General features: G+C 40.1%; 1 protein-coding gene across 1 annotated transcript; it reads left to right on the top strand.

Moving 5' to 3' along the window:
• Positions 1-13,972: 13,972 nt before the first annotated feature.
• LOC117702228 (vomeronasal type-1 receptor 52-like) lies at positions 13,973-14,914 on the top strand. Its single transcript, XM_034493476.2, has one exon. The coding sequence runs from the start codon at positions 13,973-13,975 to the stop codon at positions 14,912-14,914; it is 942 nt and encodes a 313-aa protein (XP_034349367.1).
• Positions 14,915-17,284: the final 2,370 nt, after the last annotated feature.

Here is a 17,284-nt window from a genome sequence, read left to right as displayed (position 1 = left end):
AGCTATTTCTAAATAAAACATAGAAAACACCCTAACAATAAAATCCAAGCCATGAATTTGCTATAGTCCCTTAACTCACAGGCTAACCATCTCAAATCTGGTAAAAAAAAAAAAAAAGTTAAAGAAGGACTGTGTCTAAGCCTTGTATTCCTAAATGTGTTATACAGGTACAATGCCTATGAGAGTATCAATATTCATCTCATTTTTATATTAATAAGAAGCTGGTACCAATAAAAACCTTAAATTTGAAATCAAAGTAAATTTGTGCCATTTAAGAAATCATATCTTCATCTTGATAATAATTATACAGATTTCTACCAATAGGTTATGGCTATGCAAAAAATCCTAGCTAATCCTTCCTATTCTCACAAAACCACTACTTTTCCCTAGAAAGACAGCCCAATATTTACCACCTTAGTATCCAAGCCCAGGGAATAGGGGCGATGACTCTTCTTCAACTTCTTCAAGCTGATTACGGGCGTTGAGATATTAGAAGAGGAGTTGGGGGAAGAGTAAATTGATAAGCCTCTGACGCTGTGTCTTCACTGCATCCAGATGGAATTCCAGGACCTCAGAGGTGTGAGCAGGTCTGCTCAGCTTGCTTGATGAGTAGATACACCAAGGCTGTGTATTCTGCAATATACAATTCTCCAAACAAATTTTAGTATGAAGATAACTTTTTTGAGGGCTGACATTTTATTAAAGATGTTGGCTCAAATAGCTTTTTCCCCTCTTTTAATGGATATAATATTCACATTTCGAATTTTATCTCCTTACCCCATTATCCTCACCACCCAGGAATCCCTTATCTCATCCTCACACCTCCTGCTTCTATGAGGGCATGCACCCACCTATCCCCCACTTCTACCTCCCCACCCTCACATTCCCCCCCACACTCAGTGTTCAGCCTTCATGGGAGCAAAGATCTCCTCTCCCACCTATGCCCAACAAGGCCATCCTCTCATATATATACAGCTGGAGTCATGTGTCCCTCCCTATGTGCTTCTAGGCTGGTGGTTTAGACCCTGGGGAGTTCTGGCTGGTTGGTATTGTTGCTGTCCTCATGGGGCCACCAACCCTTTGGGCTCCTTAGGTCTTCTCTCTAACTTCTTCTTTGGGAACCCTTGATCAGATTAATGGTTAGCTGTGAGTATCTGCCTCTGGGTATGTCAGACTCTGGGGGACCTCTAAGGAGACAGACTCATCAGGCTGCTATCAGCATGCATTTCCTGTCATCCTTATCAGCATGTATTTTTGGTGACTGCACATGGGATGAATACCCAGGTAGAATGGTCTCCATACAACCTCTCCTTCAGTTTCTGTCCCACACTTTGTCTCCATATTTGCTCCCTTGGGTATTTAGTTACTCCTTCTAAGTAAGACCTAGGCATCCACACTTGTTCTTCCTTCTTCATGAGCTTCATGTGGTCTATTAGTTGAATCTCTGTTGTTTCAAACTTTTGGGCTAATATCTGCTTATCAGTGAGTAAATACCATATGTGTTCTTTAGGGTTTATAGGACAGTTTAGATCGTTTATCTGCTCCTGATTTAATTTTGGTATCTGGTACCTGTCTAGAAAATTGTCCATTTCATCCAGATTTTCCAGTTTTGTTGAGTATAAGCCTTTGTAGTAGGATCTGATGATTTTTTTAAAAATTTCCTCTGTTTCTGTTGTTATGTCTCCCTTTTCTGTTCTGGTTTTATTAATTTGGATACTGTCTCTGTGCCCTTTGGTTACTCTGGCCAAGGGTTTATCTATCTTGTTGATTTTCTCAAAGAACCAGCTCCTGGTTTTGTTGATATTTTGTATAGTTCTTTCTGTTTCTACTTGGTTGATTTCTGCCCTGAGTTTGATTATTTCCTGCCATCTACTCCTCTTGGGTATATTAGCTTCTTTTTGCTCTAAATCTTTCAGGTGTTCTGTCAAGTTGTTAGTGTATGCTTTTTCCAGTTTCTTTTTGTAGGCACCTAGAGCTATGAGTTTTCCTTTTAGTACTGCTTTCATGGAGTCCCACAAGTTTTGGTATGATATATCCTAATTTTCATTAAATTATAAAAAGTCTTTAATTTCTTTCTTTATTTCTTCCTTGACCAAGTTATCATTGAGTAGAGCATTGTTCAGTTTCCTTGTGTATGTGGGATTTCCGTTGTTTTTGTCCATATTAAAGGTAAGTGTTAGTCCATGATGATTTGATAGGGTACAAGGGATTATTTCAATCTTTTTTTATCTGTTGAGGCCGGTTTTGTGACCAATTATATGGTCTATTTTGGAGAGGGTACCACGAGGTGCTGAGAAGAAGGTATATTCTTTTGCTTTAGGATGAAATGTTCTATAGATGTCAGTTAAGTCCAATTGGTTCATAACTCCTGTTAGTTTCATTGTTTCTCCGTTTAGTTTTTGTTTCCATGATCTGTCCATTGCTGAGAGTGGGGTGTTGAAATCTCCCACTATTATTGTGTGAGGTGCAATGCATGGTTTAAGCTTCAGTAAAGTTTCTTTTATGTATGTGGGTGCCCTTGCATTTGGGTCATAGATGTTCAGAATTGCAAGTTCCTCTTGGTACATTTTTCCTTTGATGAATATGAAGTGTCCTTCTTTATCTTTTTTGATTACTTTTGGTTGAAAATCAATTTTATTTGATATTATAATCACTACTCCCGCTTGTTTCTTGGGACCATTTGCTTGGAAGTTTGTTTTCCATCCTTTTACTCTGAAGTAATGTCTGTCTTTTTCACAAAGGTGCGTTTCTTGTATGCAGCAAAATGTTGGGTCGTGTTTATGTATCCAGTCTGATAGTCTATGTCTTTTTATTGGAGAATTGAGTCTATTGATATTAAGAGATATTAAGGAAAAATGAGTGTTGTTTCCTGTTATTTTTGTTATTGGCAGTCGAGTTATGTTTGTATAGCTACCTTCTTTTAGGGTTGTTGGAATATTACTTTATTGCTTTTTCTAGGTTATAGTTTCCCTTTTTGTGTTGGAGTTTTCCACCAATTAGCCTTTGAAGGGTTGGATTTGTGGTAAGATATTGTGTAAATTTGGATTTGTCATGGAATATCTTGGTTTCTCCATCAATATTGATTGAGAGTTTTGCTGGGTATAGTAGTCTGGGCTGGTATTTGTATTCTCTTAGGGTCTGTGTGATATCAGTCCAGGATCTTCTGGCTTTTATAGTCTCTGGTGAGAAGTCTGGTGTAATTCTTATAGGTCTGCCTTTATATGTTACTTTACCTTTTCCCTTACTGCTTTTAGTATTTTTTTCTTTGTTTTGTACATTTGATGTTTTGATTATTATGTGGTGGGAAGTATTTCTTTTCTTTTCTAAACTATTGGGAGTTCTGTAGGCTTCTTGTATATTTATGGACATCTCTTTCTTTAGGTTAGGGAAGTTTTCCTCTATAATTTTGTTGAAGATATTTACTGTTCCTTTAAGTTGGGAGTCTTTCCCCTCATTTGTACCTATTATCCTTAGGTTTGGCCTTCTCATTGTGTCTTGGATTTCTTGTATGTTTTGGGTTAGTAGCTTTTTGTATTTTGCATTTTCTTTGATAGTTGTGTCAATGTTTTCCATGGTATTTTCTGCACATGAGATTCTCTCTTCTATCTCTTGTATTCTGTTGGTGATACTTGTGTCTATGACTCCTGATCTTTTTCCTAGGTTTTCTATCTCCAGAGTAGTCTCCCTTTGTGATTTCTTTATTGTTTCTACTTCCATTTTTAGATCCTGCATGGTTCTGTTTAATTCCTTTTCCCATTTGGTTGCATTTTCTTGCAATTCCTTAAGGGATTTTTGTGTTTCCTCTTTAAGGGTTTCTATCTGTCTACCTGTGTTCTCCTTAAATTCTTTGAGAGTGTTATTTATGTCCTTCTTAAAGTCCTCTATCTTCATCATGAGAAATGATTTTAATTCTGAATCCTGCTTTTCTGGTATGATGGGGTGTTCAGGGCTTGCTATGATGGGGGAACTGGGTTCTGAAGATGCCATGTAACTTCAGATTCTGTTGCTTATGTTCTTGTGCTTGCCTTTTGCCATCTAGTTAACTCTAGTGCTACCTGCACTTGCTATCTCTGACTGAAGCTTGCCTTTCCAGTTATCTTGCTCATGTCTGATCTCCTTGGGGTCCAGATGTCTCTGTGGTCTTCTCCAGCTGCTCTGAGTACAGTGGTACCTCTAGGATGACTCAGGATAAGGTGTCTTCAAGGTAGCAGACCAGCTATGTGTCCACTGTTTTGTGTGCAGTGTGTCCTGTAGGATGTCTCAGGATAAGGTGCTCACTGTTCTGAGTGCAGTGGCTCCTCTAGGATATCTCTGGATATGTTGTCTGTTGCTCTGAGTTCAGTTGTTTCTCTGTCACTCTGGGTTGAGTGGACCTTCCAGAATGTTTTGGGCAGAATCCAGTGTCCACACAAGAGCAGATAGGGCAGGGGTCTGGTCCAGGCCTCATATTTGGGAGAAGGGCGTAAGGGGAGTGCTATTCTGCAGGGGTGGGGCTTTGGGTATCTGCTGGAATCTGAGAGCTCCCAGCACCCAGCTATGGGCTTAAGGCAGTGTATGGGTCTTCCTACCTACAGCTCTGGGTTGAGTGGAGCCTCCAGGATGTCTCAGGCGGAATCCAGTGTCCACACAAGAGCAGACAGGGCTTGGGTCTGCTCCAGGCCTCAGATCCAGGAGAGGGGCAGAAGGGGAGTGCTATTCTGCAGGGGCAGGGGTTTGGGTATCGAGACTTTTTCTAAGAAGGTTAAGGTAGACAGTGAAGGAGGACTCTTGAGTAAACATGAACACACACACACACACACACACACACACACACAGAGAGAGACAGAGAGAGAGAGAGAGAGAGAGCCACACAGAGAGAGAGAGAGAGAGCGAGAGAGAGACAGAGAGAGAGAGAGAACCCTCAACATTTAAATAGTGAACCAGACATGAATAAAGACAAAGCTTTGACATCAACAAATTTCCTGAAAAGTGTTGTCTTTTAATGTTCTTATTTGGAAAGATAAATCAAATGTAAGAATCTACTCAATTGTATTTTATGCTAATGAAAGTATCTTGTCACTCAATAACTTAGAAGAAGAATTTGGAGAAGTTCACAATCCAAAAATGACACTCATATCTATGAGCAGTGATGTTACTATTCATACTTTGATCCCATAACTGAGCCTCTAGGATCATTTAAAGAAATAATGTGAGCACTGCATGATGCAAGCAGAGCATCTGGAGAAGGACTGTGACCCATCCTCTCTACATCCTGAGCTGGTCAAAGGCGCTGCTGTGGGTTCTATAGTAACAGACTAAGTGTCATGAATGACTAATAGAGAGAACATCTGCAGAGACATAAAGATTAAGAATATGGGTAGAATACGGGCTGGTGGCCCTGTGAGGAGAGCAAGAATACCAACCAGCCAGAGCTCCCCAGGGTCTAAACCACCAGCCCAGGTGCACATAGGGAGAGACACATGACTCCAGCTGTATATGTAGGGGAGGATGGCCCTGTTGGGCATAGGTGGGAGACAAGATCATTGGTACCCTGAAGGCTGAGCACTGAGGGGGGGAATCTGAGGGTGGGGAGGGAGGCTGGGGGTAGGTGGGTAACACCTTCATAGAGGCAGGAGGAGGGGGGATGGGATAAGGGGTTCCTGGGTGGTGGGGAAATATGGTAAGGGGATAAAATTTGAAATGTAAATATTATATCCAAATAAAAGAGGGGAAAAATAGAAAAGCGGTTAGAACCAACATTCTTAATAAAATGTCAGCCCTCTTTAAAAAAAAAAAAACTATCTTGATACTAAAATTTGTTTTGAGAATTGTATATTGCAGAATGATCAGCCTTGGTGTATCTACTCAACAAGCAAGCTGGGCAGACCTGCTCAAACCTCTGAGGTCCGGGAATTCCATCTGGAGGCAGCGAAGACACAGCATCAGAGGATTGTCAACTTGCTCTCCCCCCCCCACTCCTCTTCTAATATCTCAACGCCCATAATCAGCTTGAAGAAGCTAATGATGAGTCAGCTCCCCTATTCCCTGGGCATGGGGACTAAGGTGGTAAATGTTGGGCTGTCTCCCTAGGGAAAAGTAGTGGTTTTGTCGGAATAGAGAGGATTAGCTAGGGTTTATTGCATAGCCATAACCTATTAGTAGAAATCTGTATAATTAATATCAAGATGAAGATATAAATTCTTAAATGGCACCAATTTACTTTGTTTACAAATTTTAAGGTTTTCATTGGCATGAGCTTCTTAGTGATATAAGAGATGAATATTGTTACTCTCATAGGCATTGTACCAGTATAACACACTTAGGAATACAAAGCTTAGACCCAGTCCTTCTTTAACTTTTCTAACTGATTTGAGATGGTCAGCCTGTGAGTTAAGGGACTATAGCAAATTCATGACTTGGAGTTTATTATAAGGGTGTTCTCTATGTTTTATTTAGAAATAGCTGAGTGAGTTAACAGGCAACAGTCCAGATTACCTTACATGGATAGCTGGTTTTCAAAACATCAGAAATCCTTAGAATTGACATGACAAACATTTCAGTATTAATGTTCATTTTCATTAGAGACCTGTCTGCTCCGGACAGCTTCCTATGTTAAATTCTAAGAAGAAATTGAGCATCCTTGGAGTTACTCCAGTTGTGGTGAGACAGCCACTAGGCAAGAATTGCCACTTTCCTTCTACAGACAAATTACTGTCCAGAAAAGGACACACTTGCAGAATAGTCGACTGATTATATCTGCCTAGACAGAGTAATCAGCCCTTAATAATTCTGCAGCACTAAGGTCTGTCAGATGATCCTGGGCCAGAAGGCAGAAGAACAGATGCTCCAACGTTTTGAAATAGAGCGAGTGTCCAGGTGTTCAGAGGTCTCTATAAATTGGCTAAGTTTTAGAAGCTATGCTTTGTGCTTCCCACAATTATAGTCAACTCAGTCATTCTGGATTTCTGATGGGGTTGAAAACTTATAGCTATTTACTTTGAGAGAAAAGATCTGAGTGTATGGTCATCAGCTGACATTCATCCTAAAGCCAAGGAAAAAGCCAGGTTCAGAACTAAGTGTTTTAGTTAGGATAGATGACAGAGGTGCTGGTTAGTCAACAAAAGGATGGACTGGGTATTAGGACTATCTTGTACCTCACTGGTACAAATAGGCATAATTATGTTCTAATTGTATTTTGAGAGAAAAGTTTCCTTTTAACAGGAAGGGTGATGTGTAGGAGGAGCTAAGGTGGGAGGAGTACTGAGAGGAAGAAAAGGAGTAAGAAGAGGAGAAGAAGAAGGAGAGGAGAAGCTAGGTGATGAAAGAGAGATAGAGGGGGGAGACAGGGAAGCAGATGTTCATGTATCTCCACCAGTCAAAGATAGTTGATATATCTAGGTTGGGTAGTGGGTTACACCTCTGATTGAACAATACCAAACTTATAAAGCCTATGATTAACATTTCTTAAAAAAATGTATAAATGCAAAAAGGAAAAGGGGGCATGGGATAGGGGTTTTCTAAGGGGGGGGAATGGGGAAACGGGATGGTATCTGAAGTGTAAATGAAAGATCTAATAAAAAAAATAAAAATAAAAAAAAAGAGGAAAAAAAAAAGAATATGGGTAGAAATGAATAAACTATTATTAGGAAAGTGTAAAAACACTAACAGATCCCAATGTGGTGGCACATGCCCATGATGCTAGCATGTGGTTTAAGGGCAAGTTCAAGGCTGTCCTGGTACATGCTGTGAGTGGTAGGCCAGCTACAGCTACATGGTGAGACTGTGTGTAAAAAACTTAGGAGACTTTCTTGCTTTCTTACTCCTGTTCTCTCCCCTTGCTCCTGCTCCCCTTCCCTCCCCATTTCCCTCCTCCATCTCTCTCCATGTGCTCACGGTCAATCTCTACTCCTCTACTCTCTCTGCCTTTCTCTGTCTATACTCCTTCAACCCCCTTCCCATTCCATAAATGAACTCCATTTTATACTAAAAAAGTAACACCCCCCAAATTATTAGGAGAATATTCAGTTTTGCCTAATACCCAGTTCCCTCTAAATTCATGTTGCCATCTATACTGTCTATTTAATTGTTGACATTAGTCAGGGGTTGTTTAAAGCATTCTATTCAAATTAAAACATTGGGAATATTAATTCCTCCACATGACAGACATCCTTGGACTTGTTTTCTTTTTTGAAACCGCATTTCTCCATGTAGCCAAGGCTAGCCTTGAACTTAAAATCCTCCTGCCTGTAACTCTGGAGTTACCATGTTATTCAGGCATCTGTAGTGCACCACCAGGGTCACTTAACTAACAGCTCTAAGTACAGGAAACTGTGTCTGTTTTGTAGCCAGACTCACAATGCTTTTAGTAATTTTGTGTTACTAAAATCTGTGGGATCTGTGGGATTTGAAACAAAATTGCAAATTGTTTCAGAGCCTATTGCTGCCTCTGTCAGAAAAGAAGATACTGATAATTCAGGCTCTTTATGGAGCTCAGCTCAGCTTGGCCTCAGCTATGTTTCATCTGCCTGATCACGTGGCTCTCCAGGGCAGTATGAACTCTCCGTATTCCATCTAATTTCTTCGCAATTTACTTTAACTCACTCACTCACAGCTAAAATCCTAGGAGTTAACTAGGAGTTTGGGAATGTCAGAAAACACAATCAACACTACCTTGAAAACAGAGAAGACCAACCCTGGGAAAGACTACCTTTCACAGCTTGCATAGGGAAGACCCTCAGGTGCAGAGGAAAATTATGTGAAGACAAGGAGTCCTGCATCTCAGAAGAGAGCATCATAGTGAAGGAAACTGCTCAGAATTAAGTCTAAGGGTAAAATGAGAAAAGTTAGGGCTGTCTGCCTGGTGCAAACTTTCTGATCTGGCAGATATAGCAAAGGAGCTCAGATAAAGTTTGTGTTCAGCCTCTCAAGATAGCTGTTATCCAGGACAGGGTGACATAAAGGTAGGGATGATGCTCCACTGGGATTTCCATGCTCTTCAGCGGGAACTTGTCACCTGGGACAGACACTAAACTTACAAGCTGTAGAGATGCATTAAAGACGCCCTTCTCCTAAGTCTGTGCAGGATCTCCCCAGGCAGAATTTTCTCCGTCTATGTCCATCTCGGTAAGTGCTCTGCACCAAGTGCTGAATCAGAATGTGGTCCAGACCTGGCAAGGCTGAGGGAGGAAGAGCTTGGGGGCTGCAGGGAGGTTTTCAGCATCTATAGATGAGACCCTAAGCTCTGATGTCCCCTCAGCACAGGAGACTGTGTTTTGCACCACAACAAGGGTGTGTTCTTCCTAAGATATTTATTTTTCTGATATAAAACCTCTTAAAATTCAATTTATACTCTGTTTCTCTCTCTCTCTCTCTCTCTCTCTCTTTCTTTCTTTCTTTCTTTCTTTAACTTAATGACACACATTGATTTGGTAAGCCTACAGTTAACACTTGTTATGCGTATGATCAAAAGTTTTAAATGTTCTACAACCACTATTATATTAAATATTTCTTATTTGGTATCTATTATTTTCATAGATCAACTGTTATTGAAACAAGTGGTTTACAAATATGGGTGGCTAATTCATCAGAATTAACTATTAAGAAATCAATCCATTGTTTCCAAGAGCTGATAGAGGCCAATCTTCCACAACAACAGCCTGTCTACTAATGTTTGATCAAGGTACTTCACCCATTTATTTATTTAGTTTCAAGTACTTTTTTTTAAAATTAAATAAGTATGTCACTTTGATCCTTCTATCTTCATCTCCAAACCATTCAACATATGCCCCACTCAATTTACCTACTGTTGAGGGAATTGGTTTTTACATCCAGTCATACAGCTCTTGGTACCTCCAAGGGTAAGTGCTTCTACTGCACATATATGGCCAGCTTGCCACGATCCTCTTTGTTGTGGTTCCTAAGTGTTGCAGCCTGATAGGACTATACTGATTCTGTCCCTCTTTGAACAGCTTGTAGATGATTTTCTAGTACCATGGAAGATAGACTTCAGCAAGGAGGCTTTCAGTTCTGATTCATTAAAAAATCCATATCCTATGTTGTAAGGTAATGGAGTATGGCATCTCCAGCACCTAAAACCTCTGAGAGGCAACCATGGCTTCATCACTAGTCTATGTTGTTTTGAGAATCGCTGGACTACCCTGAGCGTCCCTCAGAAGGATGCTTCTTGTGCTTGCTCCCAGGGTTTGTTATTCTACAGTTCTTGTGGGAGAACTGTTAGTCAAAGTGACACAACCTTTTGTTCCAATTCAGTTTCAGAAATCACAGATTTGTGGTGTCAGCCCTTGGCCTTGCTCACTTTATTAGGAGCTTTCACCTGATGGAGCTGTGGTGATAAGGTCATAGGAGACTGATTGTTAAATGCACAGTGAACGTGAGCCCAAGGCCCAGGAATACAAAATGTTTTAATCCAGTAACCTTTCCTCTCTGTATTACTTACTGAATGAAAATATACCTTCCAATTTCTCTCATATGAAAATGCTTGAACCTTGTTTGTTTTGTGATAAATGTGTTGAAAGTGAGCCTTGTCCCATCTTCCTTGTTATATTTTGTTTTCAGATTCCTTTTTTCTTTTTAATTTTATTTAATCTTTTTTTACACTCCAGATTTTATTCCCTTCCCAGATCAGCCTCTGACAGTTCCACATTCCTTACCTCCTCCCCCTCACTGTTTCCACAAAGATGCCCCTGCCCCCACACCCTCACCCCACCAGAAGTCCCGATTCACTGAGGCCTCCAGTCTCTGGAGGGTTAGGTGCCTCTTCTCTGACTGAACCCAGATCTGGAAATCCTCCACTGTATACATGTTGGGAGCCTTATACCAGCTGGTATATGCTGTCTGATTGGTGGCTCAGTGTCTGAGAGATCTCAAGGGTTCATGTTAACATTGACTGCTGGTCCTCCTACAGGGTTACTCTTCTCCTTAGCTTTCTCCAGCCTTTTCCCAATTCAACCACAGGGATCACCAGCTTCTGTCCATTAGTTGGGCATAAATATCTGCATTTGACTTTATCAGCTGCTCATTGGGCCTTTCAGAGGGCAGTCATGTTAAGTTCCTTTTTGTGAGTACTTGGGGCCTCCCCTTGAGCCAGATCCCACTTTGGGCCTGTCGCTGGCCCTCCTTTTTCTCAGCCTGCTCTCTATCCTTGTCCCTGCAGTTCTTTCAGACAGGAACAGTTATGGGTCAGATTTTTTTGACTGTGGGATGGTAACCCTATTTTTCAACTGATGCCCAGTCTTTCTGCTCAAGGTGGGCTCTACAAGTTCCCTCTCCCCACACTAGGGCATTTCATCTAAGTTCCTCCCCTTTGAGTCTCTCACCACCCTGGTCTCTGGTACATTCTGGAGGGTCCCCTCACCTCCTATCTCCTAAGGTTGCCTGTTTCAATTCTTGCTTCTGGCCCCCAGGGCTTTAGTCCTTTTTGCCCACCTAATACCTAATCATGTTCCCCTCTTCCCCTCCCTGTCTTCTTTCCATCCTAGGACCCTTTCTCCCTCCTTCTGTGATTGATTTCTTCTCCCTTCCATTTTGAGGTCTCCTTACTTGTACCCTTCAGCTTATTGACCTTTCTGAATTCCGTGGACTGTATCCTGGGTATTCTGTACTTTTTTTTGGCTTGTGTCCACTTATTAGTGAGTACATAACATGTATGTTCTTTTGGGTCTGAGTTACCTCACTCAGGATGATATTTTCTAGTTCCATCCATTTGCCTGCAAAACACAGAATGTCCTCATTCTTAATAACTGAGTAGTATTCCATTGTGTAAATGTACCACATTTCTGTATCTATTCTTCTCTTGTAGGACATCTGGGTTGTTTCCAGCTTTTGGCTATCACAGGCAAGGCCACTATGAAAATAGTGGAACCCCTGCCCCTGTGGCATAGTGGAACATCTTTGTGTCTATGCCCAAGAGTGGTATAGCTGGATCTTCAGGTAGATTTATTTTCAGTTTTCTGAGGAATCTCCAGATTACTTTCCAGAGTGGTTGTACCAGTTTGCAATCTCACCAGCAATGGAGGAGTGTTCTTCTTTCTTCACATCCTAGCCAACATGTTTTGTCACCTGAGGTTTTGATCTTAGACATTGTGATTGGTATAAGGTAGAATCTCAGGGTCATTTTGATTTGCATTTTCCTGATCAACAAGGACTCTTGAACATTCTTTAAGTGCTTCTGGGCCATTTGAGATTCTTCGGTTGTGAATTCTCTGTTTAGTTCTATACCCCATTTTTTTGATTGGGTTTTTTTTTTTTTTTTTTTTTTTTTTTTTTTTTTTTTTTGTGGCTAGCTTCTTTAGTTCTTTATATATTTTGGATATTAGCTCTCTATTGGAAGTTGGGTTTGTGACATTTTTTTTCTCAGTTTATAGTTTTTCAGATTCCTATCAAACCACATATTTAAAAAAATTTTTTTAAAAAGTGAATGTGACCTCTCAACTTGTTTTGGATCTTGACACACAGGTGCCAGATTCCCGAGCTCTTCCTACAAAGGACAGCTGCACCATGACTATAATGGACCTACCAGTGTTCACTCAAGAGTGCTTTTTATTCTACAACCCAAAGTCACACATTGGGAAATTGTAGTGTCAAGCCTCAGCTCCTGCTCAACTTGTAGAAATTGTTCCTCAAGTACACTGTGCCTTTGTGGTCCCTAAAACTCTGATTACTCAGTTATGACACAAAGGTCCTACTTCCTGCTATAAGCACACATATCCAACTTCCTGAAAAACACTAGTCATCTTCAACTAATCCTTTCCCCTGTGTTCTATTCATCGAGTTAACACTTATTTCAATTTCTTTGACAACAGAAACTGTCTTAATCTTTTTGTTTTGTTTGGAACAGTTTTTGATCAACTGTAACTATAGGTGCAGCCTAATCTGTTCATGCTTGTTGAAAAGAGAACAGTAGGTCTCGGATGACTGGGCTCTTCTCACAGAGGCTGTTTGGCTGGATTTCCTAGAGATCTTAAAGCAACTGAGATGTGGCGTTCCAAAGGAGGATTCCAAGAAAAGGCCTAAAGTTCTGTCAGAACTCTCAGGACATGGACAGCTCTACCATTTTACTGTTTTGAAATTTTAATCTTCTTTGTTTCAAGGAAATGATTTTAAAAGGACTTTGTTAATTACCCAAGTCAGAGCATCAGGAATGGCATGAGAATAAGACTCGTGGCTGAAATTTCCATGGAGATCATGAAATACAGGAAACACTTCCACATTTGATGTGTATACCACATCTTTCACACATAGGGTCTCTCTGACACTGGCACAAGACTGCTCACATGTTTTAGAGAATGTGATTGCGTCTCACCTCAGAGTTTTAAGGAGTGCCTGTGTGTTTGTGTGTGTGTGTGTGTGTGTGTGTGTGTGTGTATGTGCAAAATCTAACTGTGGGTGAAACCTGAAGCACCATGAATTCTTAGTTCAAATTTACTGGCATTTTAAGTGGAATTATGACAATAATATTTACTCTGGCAATAAATGGTAAAGAGAATGACCAAATGACTTTGTGAGTTTCTAATCCATGGACAGTCTTTTGTCAGAAAAGCCTCATTCCATTTTGTGACAACTTCCCCTTCAGGTTCACTGAAAATACAGATCTAGCTCATGCTTGACAACAAAGATGATACAAATCAAACCATGTTAGGCATTGCTCAGATAATTGGATATAAGAAGTAATAGAAAAGGAAATATTTTCTATAATGTATGGAATTTTTCTGTGGAACAAAACCACACGTGATAGAGGTTCACAATGGAAAACTTAAGCCGTCCACAGTTGGGGAGGATTAGAAAATGTGTGAGCATAAGGATGGATTCTGGATGGTGTGAGAGAGCTGAATTTCTATTCAGTTGATAATAAATTGGGATGCATCTGTGCACATTCATGTTATTGTTCCTTTTCTGGATGTAGAAGGCAATATGTAACAAAGAAGTTTCTTGCTTTCTCTTTAGACAGTTACTATGTGCTTCTACCCAGCATAATATGAATAAAGACCATACACGGTACTGTAGTGCTTACATCAGAAATGCCTTCTTCTCTGAGATAGGCATTGGGATCTCAGCCAACAGCTGCCTTCTCCTCTTCCACACCTTCATGTTCATTCGTAAGCATAGGCCAAGACTCACAGATTTGCCCATTGGACTCATGGCCCTCATACACCTAGTGATGCTGTTACTTGCAGCATATATATCTGAAGACTTTTTTGTGTCTTCAGGAGGGTGGGATGACATCACATGTAAACTATTTATTTTCTTTCACAGGTTTTTCAGGAACCTCTCTGTTTGTGCCACCTGCCTTTTGAGTGTCTTCCAGGCCATCATCCTCTGCCCTCAAAGCTCTTACTTAGCTAAGTTCAAACACAATTCCCCACATCAGCTCTCATGTTTCTTTATTTTACTGAGTATCTTTTATACATCCATCAGCAGCCATATTTTAATAGCAGCTACTGCCACACAAAATCTTACCTCAGTTAATCTTATATATATCACGAAATCTTGCTCTTTTACACCCATGAGTTCCTCAATGCAACACACCTTCTCCACAATGCTGGTTTTCAGGAATGTCTTCCTTATTGTTCTCATGAGCCTCTCGACTTTCTACATGGCTACTCTCTTGTGCAGGCATAAGACTCGGTCCCAGCATCTTCAGAACTCAAGCATTTCTCCAAAAGCATCTCCAGAGCAAAGAGCCCTCCAGACCATTCTAATGCTTCTGAGCTTCTTCCTGGTGATGTCAACTTTTGACAGTATCCTGTCCTCCTCAAGAACTATATTCCAGGAAAACCCAACACTGTATTGTATCCAGATCCTTGTAGCCCATAGCTATGCTTCGGTTAGTCCTCTGCTGCTTCTCAGTAATGAAAAACGTGTAACTAACCTGTTGATATCCATGTATCAGAGAATAGTGATATTTGAATGTCTGTGATGGCAAGTTTTCTCCCGATAAACAAATGTACTGGCATCAGAGCTATGAAACTTGGAGTAATGTGCATGATTTGAGGTTAAGTGAAAAGGTGGATTTGTGTCTGTTCCATTTAACTCATACAGTTTTCTATAACTGTAAAAATGGCAGATTTATATTTAAAAATATCAAACCACACACATTGAAGAATTTGAAAGTTTTTCCCTTGAATCTCTTTGGGGGAAAACCTGAAAGGTGATCTCCCCTGTCACTGCCTGGATGTCTTACAGTCCTCTAAATCTGTGCTATATAATGACATTTCTCAATATCTGAACTTCACCATTATCTATTTTTCAAAATTAGATAAACACTTACTATATATAATGACATGATGCTGTAAACACACATGTGTTTGCACACACATATCACTAATGTTCGGGGATTAAAACATAATATATACCAAAATGAGTATTACAAATTTTCAACATTGCAAGATACAAACAACCTAAGAGTTAGAACTGTCTGAATATTGGAACACAATTGTAGCTTCTACATGAGTGAACTATTATTTAGTATTTAGAATTGAGGAGACTGTAGCATGTGAACCAATGCTAATGAGGCCAGATGCTACTCTGCAAAGTGAAATTTCAGTCACACAGGAGATATTGTATGAATCTACATATGGAGGGAAGGACCTGAAGGACCTAACATGAATGAAACCCATAATGGTGTTCTAGATACTCAAGAAATAGGCACTGTGTAAGTTTTGCTGATGGGGTTGGAGTTTCAGTTCAGGAAGGGAGTGCTGTAGTTGCATTACTTTCTTACCAGTCTAAGATCATTTGATAAGGCTACCATGAATTAAACCAGGCAGGTTGGAGGGTCTGCAGCAAACTTAAACTGTACTAATTTCATTTAGAGCCACCAGAATTTTTATACCTTTGTCAGAGACAGAATATAATAACTATTGCCAGGATTAATGAAGTTGTAATTGCCAGGATACCATGATATTTGCAGGCTATACGTAATACACAACATTAATAAGACCAATTGTCCTGAAGGCTTTCATGCCTTCTTGACTACTAAAGGAACAGGGGCTTCAATACTTAATTATCTGAGGGAGTGTATCAGTCTCTCAGAAGGCACATTGCACCCCAAGAGTCATGGACTCTACCCTGAAAAGCTTATAAAAAGGTTCTGCAAGGAAGCTAGACCAGGCATTCTACATGATTCCCCACAATACATACACACACACACACACACACACACACACACACACACACACACACTCACAGAGCATAGCTTAAGGAATATTTAGATCATGCTAAATATATTTATGTCTAATATCTGTCACTTCCTTATGATGAAAATTTTTAAAGAATTTCTTCTTATTATTTGAAATCTCTGGTAAATTATTGTTACCTCCAGTCACTATATTCTGCAGAGCATACTAGAGATTGATTTCTTTCTGATATTTTCCCTCTTATTGAAAATGGATTTTTTAATATGATACACCCTGATCTTGTCCTCACTCTATTCCTCTCAGTTTCTTTCAATCTTTCCTTTTATCTGTATCTACTCCACTTCTTTCTCTCACTAGAAAAAATAGCTTTCTATGAGGTAATAATGAAATGTAACAAAGCAATATATAATAAAATAAAACAAAAAGCATCACATCCAAGTTGGACACACCTAGCCATCAGAAGTTAAGAGGCCCAAAAGAAGGCACTAGAATGAAGGACCAGTCATTCACACCTCTAGAGTCCCATAGAGACACTAAACTAAAAGCTGTATTGTTTATACAGAGTACTTGGTGCAGAGCCATGCAGGTCCTGTGCTTGCTGCTTCAGACCATGTGAGTTCATAGGAGCTTTGCTCAGTTGATTTAGAGGTCTTGTTCTCTTGTTGTCCTTCATTTCCTCTCTTCTTCCACTCTTTCTGCCTTGTCCTTGATGGAGTTTTCTGAATTCTGAAGAGAGATTTGATGGAGGAATCCCACTTAAAGCTCTGTGTTCCTAAGGACTGTCTCTCTCTGTCTTTGTCAGTCTCTGTCTTGTCTCTCTCTGTCTGTCTGTGTCTCTGTTTCTGTCTCTGTCTCTCTTTCTCTCTCTCTTCATCTCTGTATTATGTCTGGCTGTGGGTCTCTATATTTGTTCCCAGCTCCTGCAGGCAGAAGTCTCTCATGATGTCTGAAAAAGGAATTCATCTAGGAGTACAGAAGAATATCATTGAGACATTTTATTATTACATTTTTAAGACTAGCAGTATTTTGCCATCAATCTGTGGTTTATCTAGTTTCTGGTTCTTGCTCACCCAAACAGTGTTGGGTATGGGTCCATCTTATGGAATGGGCCTTAAGTCAAATCACACACTGGTTGGCTCCTCCTACAAGTT

The sequence above is a fragment of the Arvicanthis niloticus genome, unplaced genomic scaffold, assembly GCF_011762505.2.
Source record: "Arvicanthis niloticus isolate mArvNil1 unplaced genomic scaffold, mArvNil1.pat.X pat_scaffold_592_arrow_ctg1, whole genome shotgun sequence".
Lineage (NCBI taxonomy): Eukaryota > Metazoa > Chordata > Mammalia > Rodentia > Muridae > Arvicanthis > Arvicanthis niloticus.
The sequence above is the reverse complement of the archived record's forward strand: the minus strand, read 5'-3'. Positions and strand labels throughout refer to the sequence as shown.